This window comes from Perognathus longimembris, chromosome 28 (assembly GCF_023159225.1).
Source record: "Perognathus longimembris pacificus isolate PPM17 chromosome 28, ASM2315922v1, whole genome shotgun sequence".
Taxonomy (NCBI): domain Eukaryota; kingdom Metazoa; phylum Chordata; class Mammalia; order Rodentia; family Heteromyidae; genus Perognathus; species Perognathus longimembris.
Genome location: NC_063188.1, coordinates 82892052 through 82913117, shown reverse-complemented (window position 1 = coordinate 82913117; position 21066 = coordinate 82892052). Strand labels below are relative to the sequence as shown.

Genomic DNA, 21066 nt, shown 5'->3' with positions numbered 1-21066 from the left:
AACCAGAAGGAACAACAACAACAAAAAGACAATGATTATCAAGTAGGGAACCCTCCCAGTAAGCACTAAGGAACATCTTGTGAGAGAACAGAAAAGATATTGTAGTGGTGGAAATTGATGGAGAGGGGGATTCAGAATAAAAGAATTCAATCGGAGATTTCTATGTGTAGTATGTGGATAAAGAAGTCCTGACCAAATAATCTTCACATTCATCTGGAAGACCACTTGAAGGTAACTAAGGACAAAATGAGGAAAATATGAGAATTTGTCTCACTAGATGGGAAAATATACCATACAGCTGTAATAACTAAAATAGTGCAAGATGCTCATAGAATTGCATAGCATAAATCTATAGTTAGGCAGTGGTGGCTCATGTCTGTAGTCTAGCTACTCAGGAGGCTGAAATCCTGGTCAGAAATGGAGGTGTGGCTCATGTGGTAGAGCACTAGCCTTGAGCGAAAAAAAAATAAGCTCAGGGAACCTGCCAAAGCCCAAACCTGAGTTTGGACCAGCATACCAAAAAAGAATGCTGATAATACACTGAGATTATATATCCAGACAATAGGAAAATGAGAGACATTTTTAGGTTTTAATTTCAGCTTTTCAAAAAGTCTTTTTGTTTGGCATGGTGGCTCATGCTACCTCAGGAGGCTGAGATTGGGAGGATCACAGCTCAAGGCCAACCTGAGAAAAAGTTCATGAGACCCCCTTCTCAACCAATAGCTAGGTGTAGTGGAATGTACCTGTTATCCCACCTATGAGAACCCGAGATAAGAAGGATCATAGTTCAAGGTCAGCCAATGTAAAAATAGTCACTATATTTCATCTATTTGCATGTGTATGTGCTAGTACTGAGGCTTGAACCTTGGACCTTAAGCTCTTGCTCAGATTTTTTCACTCACTATCACTTGAGCCATGTTTCTGTCTCCAGCTTTTTGATGGTTAATTGGACATAAGGGTCCCATGAATTTGTTTGCCCAGACTGGTTTCAAACCCCAGTTCTTAGATCTCAGTCTCCTGAATACCTAGGATTAGAGGAATGTACCACCAATGCCCACCACTCTTATCTTATGCACTCTTATCTTGATGGAAGAAGCTGTTTGGTGGTATGCATCTGTCATCCTAGCTACAGCAGGAAATTTAAAGTACAAGGATAAATATCCAAGCATATGGCTGGGCAAAAAGTGAGATCCAATCTCAAAGTAACCAGAACAAAGTGCTGGAAGCAAAACTCAACAGGAATACCTGCCTAACAAGCATGAGGGTCTGAATTCAAACTCTAGTATACTATCAAAATAAAAGTCTGCTTTGCATGTTTTATATTTATAAGACTATATCTTTTCAGAAGTGTGTGTGTATTATTAGGAATAAATAAAGTGGTAGTTCATATCTGATTTGTTTAAACAAATAGAGCTACAAAAATATTTGGAACCATTAACAAAGAGATAAATAGAAAGGCCCAATGTAGGGACTAACAGTGTAGCTCAGTAGTGAAACATGTGCTTAATGTGCATTCTGGGTTTCATGCCCAGAACGAGTATAAAATGAAAGGCAGAAAGGAAAGATGAGTTGGAAGGAGAGAGGAAAGAAAGAAGGAAAGAAGGGAGCAAGGGAACAAAGAAGAGAAGAAAGGAAAGAAGGAAGAACATAATGAATTTACAAAGATAAAGAAGGAAAAGGAAAAAAAATCACACACACATACACACACACGAAAATTTAGTTGGAAGAGAAAAATAATTACAACATATACAGATTCTTTTAGGCAATATTGAGGCTTGAACTTAGAGCCTTACACTTGCTAACAACACACTTTACCCCTTGAGCTACATCCACCTTTAAGCTTGTGCTATCTGATGTTGCTGCTATTAGCTTCACTCAGCAATCTACATTTATATTTAAAGCATTTAACATGAAATGAAATGAAAATAAATTGTTCCCTCACTGTTATTAGCTGTATTGCAAATGTTCATTAGACACATGTAGCCAGAGACTAAAATATTAAGCAGAGGTGATCTTCAACATCATTGCAGAATCCAGTACTTCTAATGAGCATTCCTATGTGCTATCTGACCTGGAATAGTAGGACATCTGATGACTATATACTACTAAAGAAATGAGTCTTATTTAGCATAATAGAATTCTGACACTAATGGGAGGTAGCCTGGAAGTTCCAAGAATCCTCACCGCTGTGTATGTGTGTATACACGTGTGTATGTGTGTGTGTGCACACACACGGGCCCCTGCGCCCACATGCTGTGGATAGAACCCAGGAAGGAATTGGCACACGCTTGGCAAGTACACCACTGTTAAGCCACACCCCCAACTTGAATCCTCACATTTGTGAATGGCTTTAGTAATGCATGATTTTGAAATGTGTATTTGAAAATGTAATCACCTATTCTCACAGGGTTTGGCAAGAGGATTAAATAAGCTTTCTAGTGAATTATCTTTAAAAACGGTTGAGCATGTTCCAAGGTAAGTTAATTCTGTGATTTGAACAGTCTTGCACTTGCTAGGCACTTGCTCTACCACTGACCCAAACTCCCAGTTCTTTTTCTTTTTGTTTGTTTTCAGGTAGGATCTTGCACTTTTGACCAGGTTGACCTCAGAACCTCCTCCTGTCACTGTATTAGTAGCTGAGATTATACATATGCATCACTACACCTAGCTTCCAATATACTTGATTTGTAAGAAATATATTTAGAAGCTGGACTCACATTTTATGTTCAGAATTATAAATAGAAATAGCTCCAAACAAATACATGTGTGGACCTTCTTTTGACAGTCTTTGTATTAGAAAAGTACTTACCCTTTTTCCTCCAGAAGGGCTCTTTATAATAAACCATGCATTTGATGACAGAACCCAAAGGCACCCGAGTGATCAGCTGGTTTCTCATCATTGGCAGAGGAGGACTGAAGTGGATCTTCATGCCCAGAGTGGGAGGAATAGCACTAATTACATATTTAGCCTAAAATAGAAGGCAAAATGGTTGAACATCATAGGTTGCTGCTTTACTTTTTTCCTAATGATTCCCTCTCTGTGTCTCTCTATGTGTCTCTCTATCTCTCTGTCTCTCTGTCTGTCTCTGTCTCTCTGTCTCTCTCTGTCTGTCTCTCTCTGTCTCTGTCTCTGTCTCTGTCTCTGTCTCTGTCTCTGTCTCTGTCTCTCTCTCTCTCTCTCTCTCTCATTCTCCTATTGTTTCTTTCTACCGCTTAACCTCAAAGCCAGAAGGAGCTCTGGGAAGCAACATGGTGGTTCTTCACAAGACTAAACATAGACCTTTCCTCTGACCCAGCAATCCCACTCCTGGGCATTTACCCAAATGACAACAAATCAGCCTGCAGTAATGCCACCAGCATAAACATGTGCATTGCAGCATTATTTACCATACATAGCTAAGATATGGAATAGACCCAAATGCTCCTCAGTGGATAAATGGATCAAGAAAATGTGGTTTATTTGTACAATGGAATTCTATGCTTACATCAGAAAGAATGACATTGACCTATTTGTAAGGAAATGGACAGACTTGGAAAAAATTATATTAAGCAAAGTAAGAAAGATCCAAAGAAACGCAGGGTGCATGATTTCCAAATATGTCTATAAACCTACAAATTAATCCAATGGATAGTAAAACAAATAATTACACTTGGTCATGATTAAGCATCCCACAGTGAGAAAAAAAAAGATATTCTTAGGAGAGTATCAAAATGGCTCAAAAACTATATCCGTATGACCATATAAAACAATGCTTATTTAAATGAACTCCAAAAAATGGAAACAAGAGGGTTTTTATAGTACTTTTTGCAGTTATTTCTTTTTTCTTTCTTTTGTTTCCTTTTGTTTATTCCCTGTTGTCACTGTTTTGACTTCTGTACCCTTTGTCTTGTACATAAGTTTATGTGATTTGGGGAAGGGAAGGGGAAGCATAGAAACTGTGGGACAAAGGGTGAACCAATGCAACAGGGATACTCACTAGACACTACGTTGGAAATGAACTTACAACTTGAGGGGAGAGGGGATATGGAGAAGGGAAAATGAAAGAAAATGGAGGAGGGGTAACACTGTTTAAAAAGAAATGTACTCATTACCTGACTCACGTAACTGTAACTCCTCTACATATCACCTTTACAATGAAATTTAAATTAAAAAAGCCAGAAGGATCCCATTCAATCCTAATGCAACCCTTTTTGTTTGTTCCCTAGTTTAAAATCGCCATTGGCTTCCCATCATGCTTGAAGTCAAAGCCAAGTTCCTCACAGTAACCTCCAAGGTCATACCTGTAATGGACCTCAGTTACCTTTGATTCCAACTCCTCTTTCTCTTCCTCACACTAAGTATTTGATTAGATCTATCTCCTACAATGGAAGCCTCAGGAGGACAGAGAATTGCATCTTGGGTTTTTTTTTTCCACTGCTATTTATCCAACTCCTGGAATAATGCCAGGTATGTGGGAGGTACTTGACATTTCTCAAATACATATTTCCTTTAGGTTTCAAACTACATAAGAAGAACCTACTATCTTTTAGTAATTTCCTTCCTCCCAAGTATCCTCATAATTTTTTTTTCCCTTTCTTTCGGACATAGGTAGCTTTGGCAAAGGATCTCTCTAAATTCTGGAATATTCTTGTCTGTCTATAAGCTTTGGTTACCTATGGGAGTCTGGTCTCTTCCTCCAGCTTAAGGGTGTTGCTTACCTCATACATTTCATGGTTTAGGGTCTCCACAATGACTTTTTCTCCTGTCTGGTCAATGCGGATCACTGGTCTTTCCAGTTTTACTCGGTCCCCAAGGAGTTCCATTATCCGCTCACTCACTTGACCAGATCCACCCACAAATTTCCTCTCCTGGAAAGAAAATAAGGATTCAGAGGTTGATGTGGAATACATATATGGGCCTAAGTCACCCATTCCTGTATTATATATCTCAGAGGAAAAAAAATAAGTCGTTTTATTGTTGGGTCTCTTGTCTTTCAGCAGTCTTCTAACTAGTGACAACACTAATAGGTTTTCTAAGTCATCTTTAAATTGAGATTCGTGCGTTTTCCCAGGCTCCAACCTCAGCTGGACATCCTCAGAATGACCCCATCCCTGACCAAGCTTGTTCTCACCGTGCTCAGAGTCCCATCTGTATTGTTTTATTAGGATGCTGGCCTGGAGAAACATTGTCTGGAGTTGGAGCTTGGCTATCACTTGGCTGGGCAAGCCTAAGCCTTGCCTTGATGACTCCGGTTCAGAATCACCTTGCCTCAGCACATCTTCCTCAGCACATCTTGCCCCAGCCTAACCTCGTCTCTACTGCAGGCTGCTCAGCTCATCTTAGGTTGGGCATACACTGTTGATCTGGTAACTGAGGTCATTTCACATCAGTGTAACCACCTACCACAGGCCTTGCTCCCAAAGCTTCCAAATGTTCTACATGGATGTGTTCACCTTTGAGCTGACTGCCTTTTCTTTGATTTTTCAGATCCATTAATTTAAAAGACTATATCAAATAGGTTTGTGATAAAGAAGAAAAGGAAGACAAAGAAGAAGAAAGAAGAAGAGGAGATGGAGGCAAAGGAAAAGAAGAAATCAGAGGAGGAAGGGAAAGAAAGGGAGGAAGAAGAGGAGGAGGAGAAAGGAGGAGGAAGAAGAAAAGAGAAGAAAAAAGGAGGAGAAAGAAGAGGAGGAGGAGAGGAACATAGGCTACAAAGATTAAGAACTCAATCCACTTCCTTCTGCGCCTATAGCACAGTGCATTGTATAATTCTGGGGCTCAAGAGCAAATATTGGATGAGTGAAAAGGGAAGGAATTCATATGTGTTATCGATTTTTTCCAATGAACTTTTTTAGAGACAGTGCTGGGGATGAAACACAGGACCTAACATGTGTTAGACAAGTCTCTACCACCCCATCACCCCCAAGCTACAACTCCATCCCATGGTGTGTGTTTTCAATTAAAAATGCATCCCTAACTTTCCTTTTGGAGCTTTGTAGGAAGTGCCAGAACTATGTTCATTAGATGATCTCCTACAAACTTACCAGACAATAATCAGCTGTATATCCCAATGGAAAAAATAGCAAAAATCCATAAAGGCAACACTAGTCATAAAAGTACACGAGCTACTATAGACACATCCTCGGTATCTGCCTATCCCTTCTGAAAGACACTTTGAACTGTCAGAATAAAGCAGGTTAAGCCACAAGCCTGTGTAGAATTTCAGTGGTTCCTGATTGAAGGATAATGCTTCATCTTTCATTCTAGTACTGGATGGAGAATGGATAGGTACCTGCCCTCCATTGGTTGTTGAGATGATTCTGGTTGTGCCCCCACACTGCTTCACATACCACAGGAACCAAAGAGCAGAGACTTCATGAGTTTCTGCGGTGACACACAAGTTTACAAAAAGAGTGGCTAACTGCTTTGCAGATCTGCAAAGGAAGGAAGGAGAGCAACATTAGCAAATGCAGGAAAGCACCTTCTTTTTTTTTTTTTTTTTTTGGCCAGTCCTGGGCCTTGGACTCAGGGCTTGAGCACTGTCCCTGGCTTCTTCCCGCTCAAGGCTAGCACTCTGCCACTTGAGCCACAGCGCCGCTTCTGGCCGTTTTCTGTATATGTGGTGCTGGGGAATCGAACCTAGGGCCTCGTGTATCCGAGGCAGGCACTCTTGACACTAGGCTATATCCCCAGCCCCAGGAAAGCACCTTCTTAATTCTCTACAATTGCCCCATTGCACAAGTTACAGGAAAATGTCACCAGAACTCAATATTATAGAACAAAACAAAAGAGACTTAGGGACTATGAGATTGAGTACCCCTTAAATGAAACATTATTCAAAATCAACTTTTGTTCCATATTCAGTGTGGCCATGATTTGTTCACATGCAACCTGCCATTCTTCCACTGATCTTTATCTTGGTAAAACACATCACCATTCACTAAGGGGTTAAAGTCAAAATTCTAGAAATCAAATTGTATTTTTCCCTTTCCATCACTCTTTCTTCCTCTTCCAATCTATAAGGGAAGTCTAGCCAGTTCTCATCACAACATTTCAACTTCACTCCCTACAATTTAGTATCACTTCTTGCCAGTAGTATTGCAGATTGGTCTCTGCTCCCATTCATCTCCACCTGGTATCAACTGAACACACTGGGCATCAGGCTTTCTTTACTTCTCTCATCACATGGGAAGCTCTCTGAAATGAAATTCAAGTCCCACTATTCCTCTGCTTAAAACCTCCCATTAGCATTCTATCAAAATCAGAATAAGGTCCCAATCTTTCACTATAGCCTCTAAAACCCTAAGCAATGTAGCTCAGGCTTGCCTTTTCCTTCTCATCTCATACCCTCTCTCAGGTATTCTAATGTTTCTTCAGAGATACACTCTTATGTGTTTATGAAAATGAGCACCACTGTCCATATTCCTACTACTCTGTCATTTTTCACTTGTATAATATCTTTAGAACAGTCTTCTACATCTGAAGTTATCGTGACTATTGGCTTATCTTTTCTGCAGTCTCCTTCATTAGAATATCAACCTATGAGAATGGAAATCATTTTTCTTGCTCACTGTAGTGTCTCTTTTAACAAAAGAGCATCTGGCATGTAGGAAGCACTCAGTAATTACTTACTTACTTACTGAATGAATGAATGAATATAATTCTCAATTGAACATTTTTTGTGCCAGTCCTGGGGCTTGAACTCAAGGCCTGAAAATTGTCCCTTAGTATTTTTTTTTCTCAGTGACAGTGCTCTACCATTTGAGCCATAGATCCACTTCTGCTTTTTTGGCGGTTCATTAGAGATAAGAGTCTCACAAACTTTTCTGCCCAGGCTGGCCTTGAGTAGCTAGGATTACAGGCATGAGTCACTGATACTCTACTTCAACTGAACTAAAATTTTTAACTCATTCATAGTGTGCAAAAGATAGTCTAGGTGACATGTGAAATATAAAAGTAGTAACAGTTATATATTTCAATTACTAGAAGAAGACAAGTTCCAAGGATGGATGAAGTGAAACTGATTATTAAAACATAGACAGATGAACTTCTGCTTGGTGTTCGGCTGGTAAGTAGCTAAGAGGTTATATCCTGCCAACAAACACACCAGAAAGTGGACAATCTCCTGCAATTCCAAGGACTCAGTCTTATGTAATGCACCCTAAAATCCATCATGGTAATATGAATTCTGGGATCTCTTTAATAAGGACCATTGCCTTGACCTTCTACCTGTTAGGATCATATCTCTCCTAAAATAACTGTAAAAAGTAATATTTATGGTGACTTATTTACTCATGTCAATTATACAAAAGAATTTCCCCATCATATTACACACACACATGTTATACATTCATATATGTATATGCATATATATATGAATCAAATTCTCCCCTTCGATTACTAATTCCCATTTCCACTCCCACTTTTTGAAAAATTTTAACAGATTTCATTGTTCTATTTCTGCATTATGTGTAAAGTCTTTCAGATGGAAATTGAGCATGGGGAACTGAAACTACAGCGAGCTGAACTGCAGATGAGGGAGCTGACTATGATTATGACCCGAAGGTGAGTCCATTTCTAATCCTTTATTTAACTTACTTTCAGAACCTGAGCAATAAAAAAAATGGAACAGTATTTGATCGATGGAAGGTCAAGAAAGCTAGTCTAATACTATTTTACTATTTTTGTATTTTTTGCCTTGTTGACTTTTTCAAAGATAAATGTTATAACATTTTCCTACATGAAAAATATATACACATTAGATCAAGTTTGGAAAATTCATAAGACAAAAATATGAGAGGAGTAGCTTCCATTTTTCTAACTTCAAAAAGATAATGACTAGTCACATATTGATGCATTTTCTTCAAGGCATAGGTTTTCTAAAAAGGATCACCCAAGATCTCATTGAAATGTCATTTATATTTCTTTTTAAAATTGTTTTTAAAATTTTATTTATTTATTAGTTTGTATTTTTGAGAACCTTTTGCCAGTCTTGGGGCTTAAACTCAGGGCCTGGGTGCTGTCCTTGAGTTTCTTTTGCTCAATGATAGTGTTCTACCATTTGCATCATAGCTTCACTTCCAGCTTTTTGGTGGTTACTTGGAAATAAGCATCTCATAGACATTTCTTCACAGACTGGCTTTGAACCATGATCCTCAGATCTCAGCCTCTTGAATAGCTAGGATTACAGCAGTGATCCACTGGTGCCTGGCTTGGAAAGCAGTTTTTAAAGGACAACAGAAAAAAATGTGCACAGTGATCTTTGAATACATTATTGTGCTCTTGAGTTATACCAGGATGGCTATTCTCAGGATTATTTCTCTTTAAACAAGAAAATAATTCCAGGTGTATCTTTCTTAGGAGAAATTAGAAATTTTCCTTTTGTATGCACATGTGTAATAGGCTTAGGATGCTTTTGTAATAGCTTATATTTGTTATACAGGAATGGAGAGTTCGATGTTACTTTTCCACACGTGTTTATAATATATTCCAATCAATCTAACCCCTCTATTACTCTCTGTGGTCTCTTGCTCCCCCCAAAATTTTCAACAAATTTCACAATTCTATTTTCCTAGTTTAAACAATCTATTTTATCAGCATACAACCTCTCTTATCCTCATTGATAGCCCAACCCCCAGCAGAGTCTATTTTTCCTCCACCCCAGAATGCTTTTCTGATTAGTCAACAACTAAGAGTATTCAGTGAGTTGAGGCCAAGAGCTATGATATATAGCATCTCAAGTCTCTATGATCCTCTCAAAATATACTTGGTCCTATCTTCAGAGAACTTAAGAGCTCTGGGAAGACAAAGTCAAAGTGAATGTATAATAACCTTTCCAAGTCAGGTGCCAGTGGCTCACACCTGCAATGCAGCTACTCACAAGGCTGAAATCTAAATATTGCAGTTCAAAGCCAGCCTGGGCAGAAAAGTCCATTAGACGTCTATCTCCAATTAACTAGCAGAAAGCTGGAAGTGGAGGAGTGGCTCGAGTAGTGGGAGAGCACCAGCTTTTAGTGAAAAAACTAATGAACATCACCAAGACACTGAGTTCAAGCCTCACTATGAGCAACAACAACAACAACAAAAAACTTTCCATAACAGAAGTTCTAAAAACAAATACATGGATATAATTAAACCTCCATTATATTTTGACGATGCAAGCATAGGATTTAAAAATAAATACTATCATTTTATATTTATCTTGTAAGCTATTTTTCGTAACAATGTCAGACAGCCTTACATAAGTGTTTAAAAGTATATCGTATTTGCTGCCAACCAAAAAAAAGTATTTCGTTCTTTTTTTTTTTTTTTTTGGCCAGTCCTGGGGCTTGGACTCAGGGCCTGAATACTGTCCCTGGCTTCTTTTTTTTGCTCAAGGCTAGCACTCTGCCACTTGAGCCGCAGCGCCACTTCTGGCCACTTTCTGTATATGTGGTGCTGGGGAATCGAACCCAGGGGCTCATGTATACGAGGCAGGCACTCTTGCCACTAGGCCATATCCCCAGCCCCGATTTCGTTCTTTTAATAAGCACTGATTTCATGGCACAAAATGATTAACTATTTCCCAATTGGTTGCTTTCTAACACTTCAGAATAGTCAGAATATTATGTAGTAGTAATAATGAACAACTAGAAGAACTCAAAATATGCAACAGAGTGATAAGGAGCAAATACATTATGGGATTTGCATTGTTTTAGCAGCATATAAGTAAACACTTTCAGTTAGCACTGCACATACTCCATGACAACCTGCTTTTCTATGTGTTTAATTATGATTTTTCAGTTCACTAACGATTTTAAAACAATAGATCATTCCATCTTTTATGTGTTCTATAATTCAACTAGCCAATCTCTTGTTATTATATTAAACCTTCAAATACTCTTTCCTTTACAAATGATGCTTTCAGCCAGGTGTTAGTGGCTCATAATTTTAATTTTTGCCACCCAGGAAGCTACAATCTGGAGGATGATGCTTTCAAGCCAGTGGGGTCGAAAAAGTCCACAAGATACCATCTCCAAAATAGCCAACAACAACAACAAAAAAAAAAACAGGGCTTTGGGCATATGCAGCTTAAGTAGGAGAGCACCAGCTGAGTAAACAGTCCAAGTAAGTTTGGAGGCTTGAGTTCAAACATCAAGGAAAAAGAAAAGAAAAGGAAAAAAGCTCTGAACAGCCCCTCTCCCTCTTTCTCCATCCCTATATGCATCTTTCCCTTTCTGCTACTCAGGAGGTGGAGATCTTTAGATCAAGGTTTGAGAAGAGCCCAGGCCAAAAAAAAAAAAGGTTCACAAAAACCCCCATCTTAACAGAGAAAATTTGGGTGTGATAGCATACACCTATCATTCCAGATATAGTGTAAAAAATAAATAGATGACAATGCAGACCTGCCTGGGCAAAATGTAAGACCCTATCTCGAAAATCACTAAAACAAAAAGGACTGGCATTATAGTTCAAGCAGTAGATTGCCTGCCTAGCAAGTGCAAATCCCTGAATTCAAAATCCCACCAAATAAGAAAAGAGAAATGTGTAATTGTGTGTCTTTTCATTATTCCCACATCTTAGACTCAGATATTCCTAAAAAATTGTTTTTACTTTTGGTTGGAAGTGTCTCAGCTTCCTCCCCTACACCTACAGCATGAAGACATCATCTCTAGAACCAAAGGTATTTCCAATTAAAGTTGGTTAACCAGAGCGGGCGGTCTCCTTGACCTTGGCCTTCATTTCTCTTACTCCACAAACCCAAAAACTCACCATATGCTTGAATTTGAATTCCCCATAACCTTTTCTACTTTCCCTACTATTTAAGATCAGTAAGGCCTCTTCAGATCATCTCTGTAAACAATCTTTACAATTTGTCTACAGTACTATAAGTACTTGTTTTCAACACTACATACTTTTCATTAGAAATTACCACCAGTGGGTCCATTGGTATGATTTTCCTATAGCTGTGAATAACCCAGAACGTGCTCTTCATATCTTTGAGGAGTGGTACTGTATTACAGAAAGTGTTTCAAATGCATAAGGTAATCATCTCTACATTTATCTGCCAGTGAGGAATATGAACTATTCCTCCATCAACAACTTAATAAACGAGATCTTTGCTGGACTGGTTGCTCATGTCTGTAATCGTAGCTACTTAGGAGGCTGAGATTTGAGGAATGCAGTTTGAAACCATCCTAGGAAGAAAAGTCCATGAGACTCTTATCTCCAATTAACTATTTAGAAAAAGCCAGAAGTGGTTCAAGTGGTAGAACACTAGCCTTGAGAAAAAAGAATCTCGAGGACAGTGTCAGGTCCTGAGTTCAAGTCCTAGGACTAGCCTCCACCAACAAAATAATACAAAAAAAAAACGAAAAACATCTTCAAGTTGATTAGTTTTATACTGTTTTTTATTTATTTTATTTTATTTTTAATTTTTATTGTCAAACTGATGTACAGAGAGGTTACAGTTTCATACGTTAGGCATTGGATACATTTCTTATACTGTTTATTACCTCCTTGCTCATTCCCCCTCCCCCCTCCCCCTTTCCCTTTCCACCCTTGAGTTGTTCAGTTGATTTACACTAAACAGTTTTACAAGTATTGCTTTTGTAAGGACTTGGAAAAAATTATACTAAGTGAAGTGAGCCAGAGCCAAAGAAACATGGACTCTATGGTCTCCTTCATAGGGAATAATTAGCACAAGTTTAGGCTAGTCACAGCAGAGGATCACAAGAGCCCAATAGCTATGCCCTTATGAACACATAAGATGATGCTAAGTGAAATGAACTCCATGTTATGGAAACGACTGTTATATCACTGTTGTAATGACTTCAACATGCGATGTGAAACTGTAGCTTCTATTATTGATGATCCTCTTGTATCCCCTTCCTGTGGTTGTACCTTCACTATCTCTGTATCTTATCACAGTATATTGGAAACCATATATACTGGTATTAGAACTAGGAAACTGAAAGGGAATATCAAAATCGAGAGACACAGGGTAAAAAGACAAAGTTTTATACGGTTTTAAGGAGGTGGTATGTTCTGGTCTGTTCTGAGGACTTTATGGCAGTAGCAACTTGCTTTACTTTTTGTTTTTTGTGTTTTTTTTTTTGCCAGTCCTGGGGCTTGAACTCAGGTCCTGGGCACAGTCCCTGAGCTTCTTTTGCTCAAGGCTAGCACTCTACCACTTAAGCCACAGTACCACTTCCAGGTTTTTCTGTTTATTTGGTACTGAGGAATCAAACCCAGTGCTTCATGAATGCAAGGCAAGCACTCTACCACTAAGCCACACTCTCAGCCTTGCAGCAGCAACTTTGTGATATAAAACTATTACAAAGAAGGAAAATGACAGTGCAGCTCTCTTCAAGATAGGGACAGTTCCAGCATCCCACTGTGCCAGTAGCATGATTTTAGACCCAAAGCAGCTTATTGAGTCATATGGCTAAATAAATTTTAAAAATGCATTCACAGTAAGTGTCTTTGTCTAAATATGGGTCTTACTTAGTCCAGCAGATCTTGTTCAGTAGTTCCTCCATTGTCATGTGGTCCCACACTTCTGCCAGGGGTGCCTTCCATGGGGCATCACTGGGGATCTATACTCAGAGAAAGATTCAAGTGAGGAAGACAATTTTCCATTTGAAATATCCAAACAGTATAAAAAAACTATCGCAAGAAGAAATATGCACGTTTTCTAAATTCCTCCAGTAGTTTATTTTACTGCATAAACAATGTTAGCTGAATAGTTTTCCTGATGTGGGGAGAAGAGGACATGACTTAAGTGGCAGAGGTCCTGTGTAGCAAATGCATGGTTGAGCAGCAGTAGCTCATACTTGTAATCCCAGCTACTGAGGAGGCTGAGATCTGAGGATTGGAGTTCAAAGCCAGACTGGGCAGCAAAGTGCATGATACTCAATCTCCAGTTACCCAGAAAAATACTGAACTAGAGTTGGCTCAGTTGGTAAAGCAGTATATGTGAGCTAGCAGCTGAGAGAATTTAAGGCTCTCAGTTCAAGCCCTGGTACCAACACACACACACCCCACACAATTTACTACCACAAAAAAGAAATATGTATAGGTTTTCTGTTATAGTACTCAGTCCATATTTAATTTACAAAAACCCTTCTAACACAATGACTGGAAGTATATTTTAATTGGATGAGTTCCAAATATGAATGACAGTGGTTCCCCTAATCCACTTGTTCCAAAACCCCAAGTAGCTGCCTGAAACTTCAGATTATATCTGATTATAGATAAATAGACATTTATTTATGCATCTATCTGGATTTTCCTATATATACATGCCCACAATAAAATTAATTTAGAAAGTGAGCACAGTAAGAGATTAACAATAGCAGTCAAGTGGACAAACCATAACAATATACTGTCATTAAGTTATGTAACATCAGTTGGTAAATATTAAGTGGAAAATTTCAGAAATAAACACAGAGAAAGACTACATTCAGATAACTAAAGTCACAGAAAGTGAAACTATCATATAAGGAAGAGCTACTGTGCTAAATTACAAAGACCATTTCCCAATTCTCCCTTTTAACTAGACTCAGAAAGTTGTACCGAATCATGTTTAAATTAGAATATCCAAGGATGTTTTGCTTATGTTTCCTTATAGGCTGCAGATTTGAGCATAGAGAATTAGATAGGAAGACGTCTTACTTTGCTATTGGAGCATTTTCTAAACTCCAAATATCATCCCATGAAGGCTAAGTAGTTTATCATTTTCTTTCTGTTCAGCATGGCATACAAGTAGCAGTCGGATAGCTTATTCTTTTTGAGTTAGAAACAAGTTCATTCATTCAAGTCTTAGGTATTCACTGCTTAGTCCTATGTGAGCCACAATATGCTACACATAGAAGATGGATGGATAATATATCACTCTTTCCTCCTTTCTTTATCTTTCTTTCTTTTGTGCTGGTACAGGGCTTGAGCACTGTTCCTTAACTTTTCCTCTCAAGACTGGCACTCTACGCCTAAGCCATACCCTACTTTGTTTCTTTAGTGGTTGATTGGAGATAACAGTCTCACAGACTTTTCTGCCATGTCTGGGTTCCAACTATAATCCTCAGATCTTAGCCTTCTGAGTAGCTAGGATTACAGGTGTGATCCACTAAAGGCTGGCATACTTTCTTTTAAGGGCTCAACTTGTTATGAAAAAAATACAAATTGTAGCCAAGGAATCTTTTGGAAGCTTTACCTCTTCCCCCATGATATCCATTGTTCTCCACAGGTTGTTATGATCTAGGTAGGCGACAGGATTCCACACGGGAGGGAACGGGCCCCTGAATGGGTATGATTTTCCCTGTAAGACAGAGACATTTTTAAAAGTAAATCTCCAGAACACCATAAATGTAGTTAAATCTCTGTGTCTGCAGGCAAAAATCATGTTAGATACAGATATGTGATACATACTTAAGTCTTGTGGTTCCTTGTGTCACTATTATTTTAGGGTGGGATTCCCACCAAAAGCCTCTTTTGACTAAGCTTGATGTCACATCAAGCACAATAAAAAATGTTCTTTATGAAATCAGAACCCTTACTATGTAATGTTGAAATACCAGGACAGAAGTGGGATTAGCATTGCCAAATGGAATCTCATTTGTGAGTAATACTTGTGAATATCTTAGAATACAGACTTGTGGTAAGCATAGACAATCAGGACATTACCATTACAAATATTATACAGGATAGAAGTGGATAAAAACAAATTGCAGAAATGCAATGATGTGTAGAAAGAACTATCAGACAAGGCTCCGAGCAAGCTCTCCAAAGGAGTGATAGCTACTAAGTCAAGGCAGGATTTCCCAGAAATCAGTCCAATCAAAGCAGAAGGATGAGCTAACTCCAGATGTCTGATCCAGACACATTGACACCATCGGGTTCTCACCATGTCAGCATCTTGACCAGATAGAGGAATATTTCTCAGCAAAGGATTAAGAATGCAAAACATTCCTGGAGGCTTTACTTGGTTTTGGTAACTAAGAGGCACACACACCAAAGAAGAACAAATTCAAATTTCTCAGTAAACCACAATCTCACAGTAAGTTATTCAGAGAAGATTCATCTTGATTTTAGATAGAAAATGGAGGGAGTTGGAAGTATATCTCAGTTGGTAGAGCACTAGCCAATGAGCAAAACTGCCAGGTACTGAGTTCAAGTCTCAGTCTTGGAACAAAAAAGAAAAGAAATAGAGAAACTGGAGCTATAATATAGGAAGAGATCTCAGACTGTTCTTTGTGTTATTTCGATGGCAGACAAGTGTCTCCACCCAGACCATGTGATTCATAAAGAAGAGTTTTTCTCAATCAGTATTCCAGATAAACAGGAAAGAGAGACAATAACAGAGACAGAGATAGACATTGACACAGAGAGATTACTTTCATAAAACTAGCTTGTGTGGCTGGCAGTATAGCCTAGTGGCCCTGGGTTTGATTCCTCAGCACCACATATATAGAAAAAGCCAAAAGTGGTGCTGTGGCTCAAGTAGTAGAGTGCTAGCTTTGAGCAAAAGAAGTTCAGGGACAGTGCCCAGGCCCTGAGTTCAAGCCCCAGGTCTGGCAACAACAATAATAGTAGCCTGTTAGCAGAATCCTCTCTTCTTCTGGGAAGTTCAAACGCTTTTCTGTTGAACAGTTTTTTCTGTTAAGAGGATAGGCTCTCTGAGTTCAAATCCTAATACTGTCAACAATAAAGCCAGAAGGAGTAGCATATATCATAATCCCAGCTGCTCCAAAAGACAGAGGTAGGTGGCTCATGGTTTGAGGCCAGCCCCAACAGAAGCAAAAATAATGCCTGGAGGGAGGGGGACTAAAGTGAAAACAGGCAGGGGACATGGGGTAAATCAAACTGTAGATTGCCAACTTGCACTTGGGAAACCAAAATCACAGCTTGAGTTCAAATTCCAGTACAGCAAATAAATAAATAACCTATCAAAGTCTTTATTCATGGCTATACATTGGGTTAAGTTTTCCTGTTAAAATGCAAAACATTGAAGAATCCTTCCATCAAGCCACTAATGGAAAGATTAGGTTATTTTTAACTCTTCTTGGTGTTACTTAGATCTAGTTCCATATGTAAAATAACAACTGAAAAAGTATTTCTTCTGTCATTTGTGCCTTCTATGTGCCAGTTTATATTTGCTATTATATTTGTTTCTATAGTATTGAAGGAAAATAAAATTTAAAATGAGCTATTAATAAAAAAAAAAAGAGGATAGGCTCTGAAAGGGAAAGTTCCCATGTGACTCATGGGCTTGGCCTGGGAAAAGGGCTAAAGGCAAATTTTGAATGAGGACAAAGTCAATCAACAAACCATAACATCTGAGTGACACTTACCCAGACATGTATGCTTAGCACTTTCCCCCATCCCTGCCTTCTTACCTCAGGGACAGCATCTTTGACTAGCATGTGCTCTGTGGAAGCAATATAAAGGAGTTTGGGGGCACCCAGTCACAGACTCTTTTTGATCCATCCCTGCTCAGTAGTCTACTTGAAATGACACCCTACCTAAATATATATACTCTCTTTCAATGGGGTCCTAAACACAGTAGGGGTTTCCTCCACAAGAAAATTCCAACAAGATAATGATGACAGACCTTCAAATTCAGGAATGCTTTCAGAAAAAAACAAGGTGTGTTGGGAGCTCTAAAACCAAAATCAGAATAAAAAGTGAGCATCACCAAATGCTGGGTAACGCTACATAAAGAACACAAGGCTGAGGAAGTAGAAAGTACTTTTCTCCTTTTATATGCTGACTTAGAATCCTCAGGCTCTCATCCAAACAGGCAATGGCTTCACTTAGCCAGGTTAATAAAAGCGAGTGTTCTCTTGTCAGATTAGGGATAACTTCTGATAAACACAGGAAAGAGCTATTGTTAGACTCCTAAAAAAAATCTCAAATCTCCAAGCTTCAGGGAGTAAGTAGGAGAGAGAGGAATGGCTATGTTTATAAGATTACACAATCAAAGGCAGTGCAAGAGGACTGGACCTCCTATTTGGCCATGGAAGAGACAATCCAGTGATTGCTTTGTCCTAAAGAAATCATGAAGCCATCACAATAAGCCCCTAGCTCAAGATGTGCTCAAGTCACAAAGACAAATAGCATATAATATTTTGTTTGAACCTCCTAGTAGCTCTATGAGATAGCTTAGTAGCAGTTCATTCTTTCTTTTATAGATAAAGAAAATAATGCACAGATAAGTTCAAATTAGTAGTGCACGATCTCACAGCTCATAAGTGGAAGCTACCAGAAGCTCAACTGAATGTATAGTAGCTAAATCAGTCAAAACTGTGTGTGTATGTGTGTGTGTGTGTGTGTGTGTGTGTGTTTGCCTGTGTGTCCATGTGTCTGTGTGTATACATAGGATAGTGAATGTCTGGTAATTATCAATACACATTAGCGCATATATACATATCAAAATCATTTTGATGAAAATTAAGCAACATCTGTATGCTGATGGCTCACACAGGTAAATCCTAGTTATTCAGGAGTCTGATATCTTGGAGGATCATGATTCAAAGCCATCCTAAGAAGAAAAGTGGATGACATTTTTATTGTAAAAGATAAAGAAAGGTTACAAGATAGTTTTAAAAATACTTTTATTATTTTTATGTAGTTGTACAAAGGAGTTATCATTCAGCAAAATGATTTTTAAGAGGCTGATAGAATGGACTTGAATTGGCATTGAAATGTGCTAGCAGGTTTGAGGACAGGCCAATCAATATTTGCAGCTTTCTTTCTTTCTTTAATTAATTAAATGGTGCTGGAGTTGGAATCCAGGGACTCTCTGGCAGTGAGCTGAACCCTACCTTTGGTACTGATAGTTTAAGAATCAGAAGCAACACATTCATCTCATAGCTATGCCAAGGGAATGGGCTGAGATTATACACAGCACATAGGATGTGTGGTAAATGGTTATTTCTGTTGGCTTTGTGATTGTGACAAATGATCTGTCTTTTTGCTACCACTTTGTGCTAATAAATCCATGGTCACAATCTTGATTCATCTCTTTTGGCTAAATTCCCAGAACTGGAATTTCTGGCATAGAGATTTGGGTTTGGCTTTTTAAATCAAACTTGTTGAAAACCAGCAACTAAATTGATTCTCATGTGGACTTATTTTTGGAGCCTGTAAAGACTTGCCAGGCTCAAAACACAGGAACTCTGACTTCTGGAATCTTCACAGAACAAAAATAGGCTGGCAAGGCAATGCAGCTATCAATAATGTCAAGATCAGCATTTCTTGTGTCTTTTTTTTTTCTTGGCCTCTTTGCCATCTTGTTTTGTCAGTCTTGATCCCTCTGAGTAGAAACAAGTGGCTTTGTCTTTCTTACATTCAGTTTCTGAGGAGTGACCTTTTCTCCTCAGGATGTTCCCTCTGACATTCATGGGAAGTGTGCTTTTCTGGCCATGGGGACCTAAGGTGGCCACCTGCTCCCTCTATAATGCATTTGTTTTTACAGCTACCAACAAGAGCTATTCTTAAATAGTAAACTCATTTGGAGAACCAAGCTTTACTTTGGATCTATATTTCCAGTTTGAGAAAAAGAACTATAATATAATATACATACTATAATATAATATACATACTCTACTTGGACAAAAAAAAACCTCTTCCTCTGTGATATGCCTGTTTGGTGGTCCTGTTTCAGACTTCTTATATTTCTTTCTCTTTTTTTTTGGTAGTATTTATATTTGAACTCAGGGCCTCATACTTACTAGGCAAGGTGCTCCACTTCTCGAGCCATGCCCTTAGTCCTTTTTTCATTTTATTTTTCAGACAGAGTATCATGGTTTGGACTGCAGTTTTCCTATTTATGTCTTCGATGTGGCTGAAGCATATACCACCACATCTGGCTTGTTACTTTTCATGGGCTCTTGTGAACTTTTTGGCTTCTGTGAGCTTCCTGATCTCTGCCTCTTGAATAGTTGGGAGATTAAGACATGCCCCTTCTTCACACTTCTAAACACCTAGAATTTGCATTGGCATGTCTTCTGATTGCACCATCACACAGGTACAGCTGTGTTTTTACAACTCACCAGCAGCAGCCCAACATATAAAGGCTTAGCATTTTTCATGTAGATAAATGGGGGGATGGGGTGGGAAAAATAGGCCAAGCACTTCAGGAATAGAAGTAGCGAACAGAATGGTGGCAAATTTAGTCATAATATTAAATATACATATGTGAAAATGGAAAGAGGTAAATTGAGAGGAGGGGTAGGGTTAGGAATGGTGGGAGAAATGATGAAAGGGGTGATAGTAATCAAGATGCATTGTACACACAAACTAACTTGTTGAATTGAAACTCCTGTGTGCAACTACTTAAGGAAAATTCTTACAAAAAAGAAGTAGCAAACAATAATGATAACAGCTAACACTAAGTGCTTCCCCTTTTTGATGTACTTTGCATCTATTCTTTGCACTTCATTACAATGCCAGAAGCGATCAAATGCTATCCTTTGGGGATAGAGATACTTACATTCTTACAAATAATCCTCACGCTAGTTAAGTGGCAGCAAGATTTTAATCCATACATTCAAAGGCCAATATTCTTGACCAGAAAGCTCTCTAGCTTCTTCTAATTATTGATCTGCCATCGCCAAACACTGAGCTAACAGATTTACTTAAATGAATTTACTTTAATCCTCACAACAACACAGTGAGTAATAGTGTGCTTTGGAATGCATCTTTAGTGATGTGGTCCAAAGAACAGATTGGTTGAGCAACCTGTTCAAGGCTGCGCAGCTTGGAACTGGGTAGGATCCAAATTTAAGCCCAGATTTGTGAATTTAGAAGTCAATTTCCTTTTTATTTTTTTCAGTGCTAGAGATGGAACCCAGGGCACTGCCCACGATGGGAAGGTATGCTACCACTGAACTATATTTCCAGCCCTAATGTCTTCTCTTTTCCCATGAATTTTATTATAGTATGATTGAAATGATAAACTTTACCCAGGAATAACAAAGCTCATATTTTGACTCTCTGCTCTGTGAGCCATTTCGCAGTTGCTTTAATTAAGGACTCTGGAAAGCATTTAAATCTAGTGATCACTTCAGATTCAGACCATTGTCAAAAGCTAATGATGTATTTAA

At 38.6% G+C, this 21066-nt stretch overlaps 1 protein-coding gene across 1 annotated transcript in view; it reads right to left on the bottom strand.

The window, feature by feature from the left end:
- The window catches only part of Maob (monoamine oxidase B), an 86015-nt gene that overhangs the window by 16035 nt on the left and 48914 nt on the right, over positions 1 to 21066 (bottom strand). Inside the window, exons 4-8 of the mRNA XM_048336515.1 lie at positions 15174 to 15278; positions 13466 to 13557; positions 6273 to 6414; positions 4699 to 4848; positions 2810 to 2969 (exon numbers count right to left, since the gene is read on the bottom strand). Of these exons, the coding sequence (XP_048192472.1) occupies positions 2810 to 2969; positions 4699 to 4848; positions 6273 to 6414; positions 13466 to 13557; positions 15174 to 15278 (649 nt within the window). The remainder of the gene's footprint in view (positions 1 to 2809; positions 2970 to 4698; positions 4849 to 6272; positions 6415 to 13465; positions 13558 to 15173; positions 15279 to 21066) is intronic.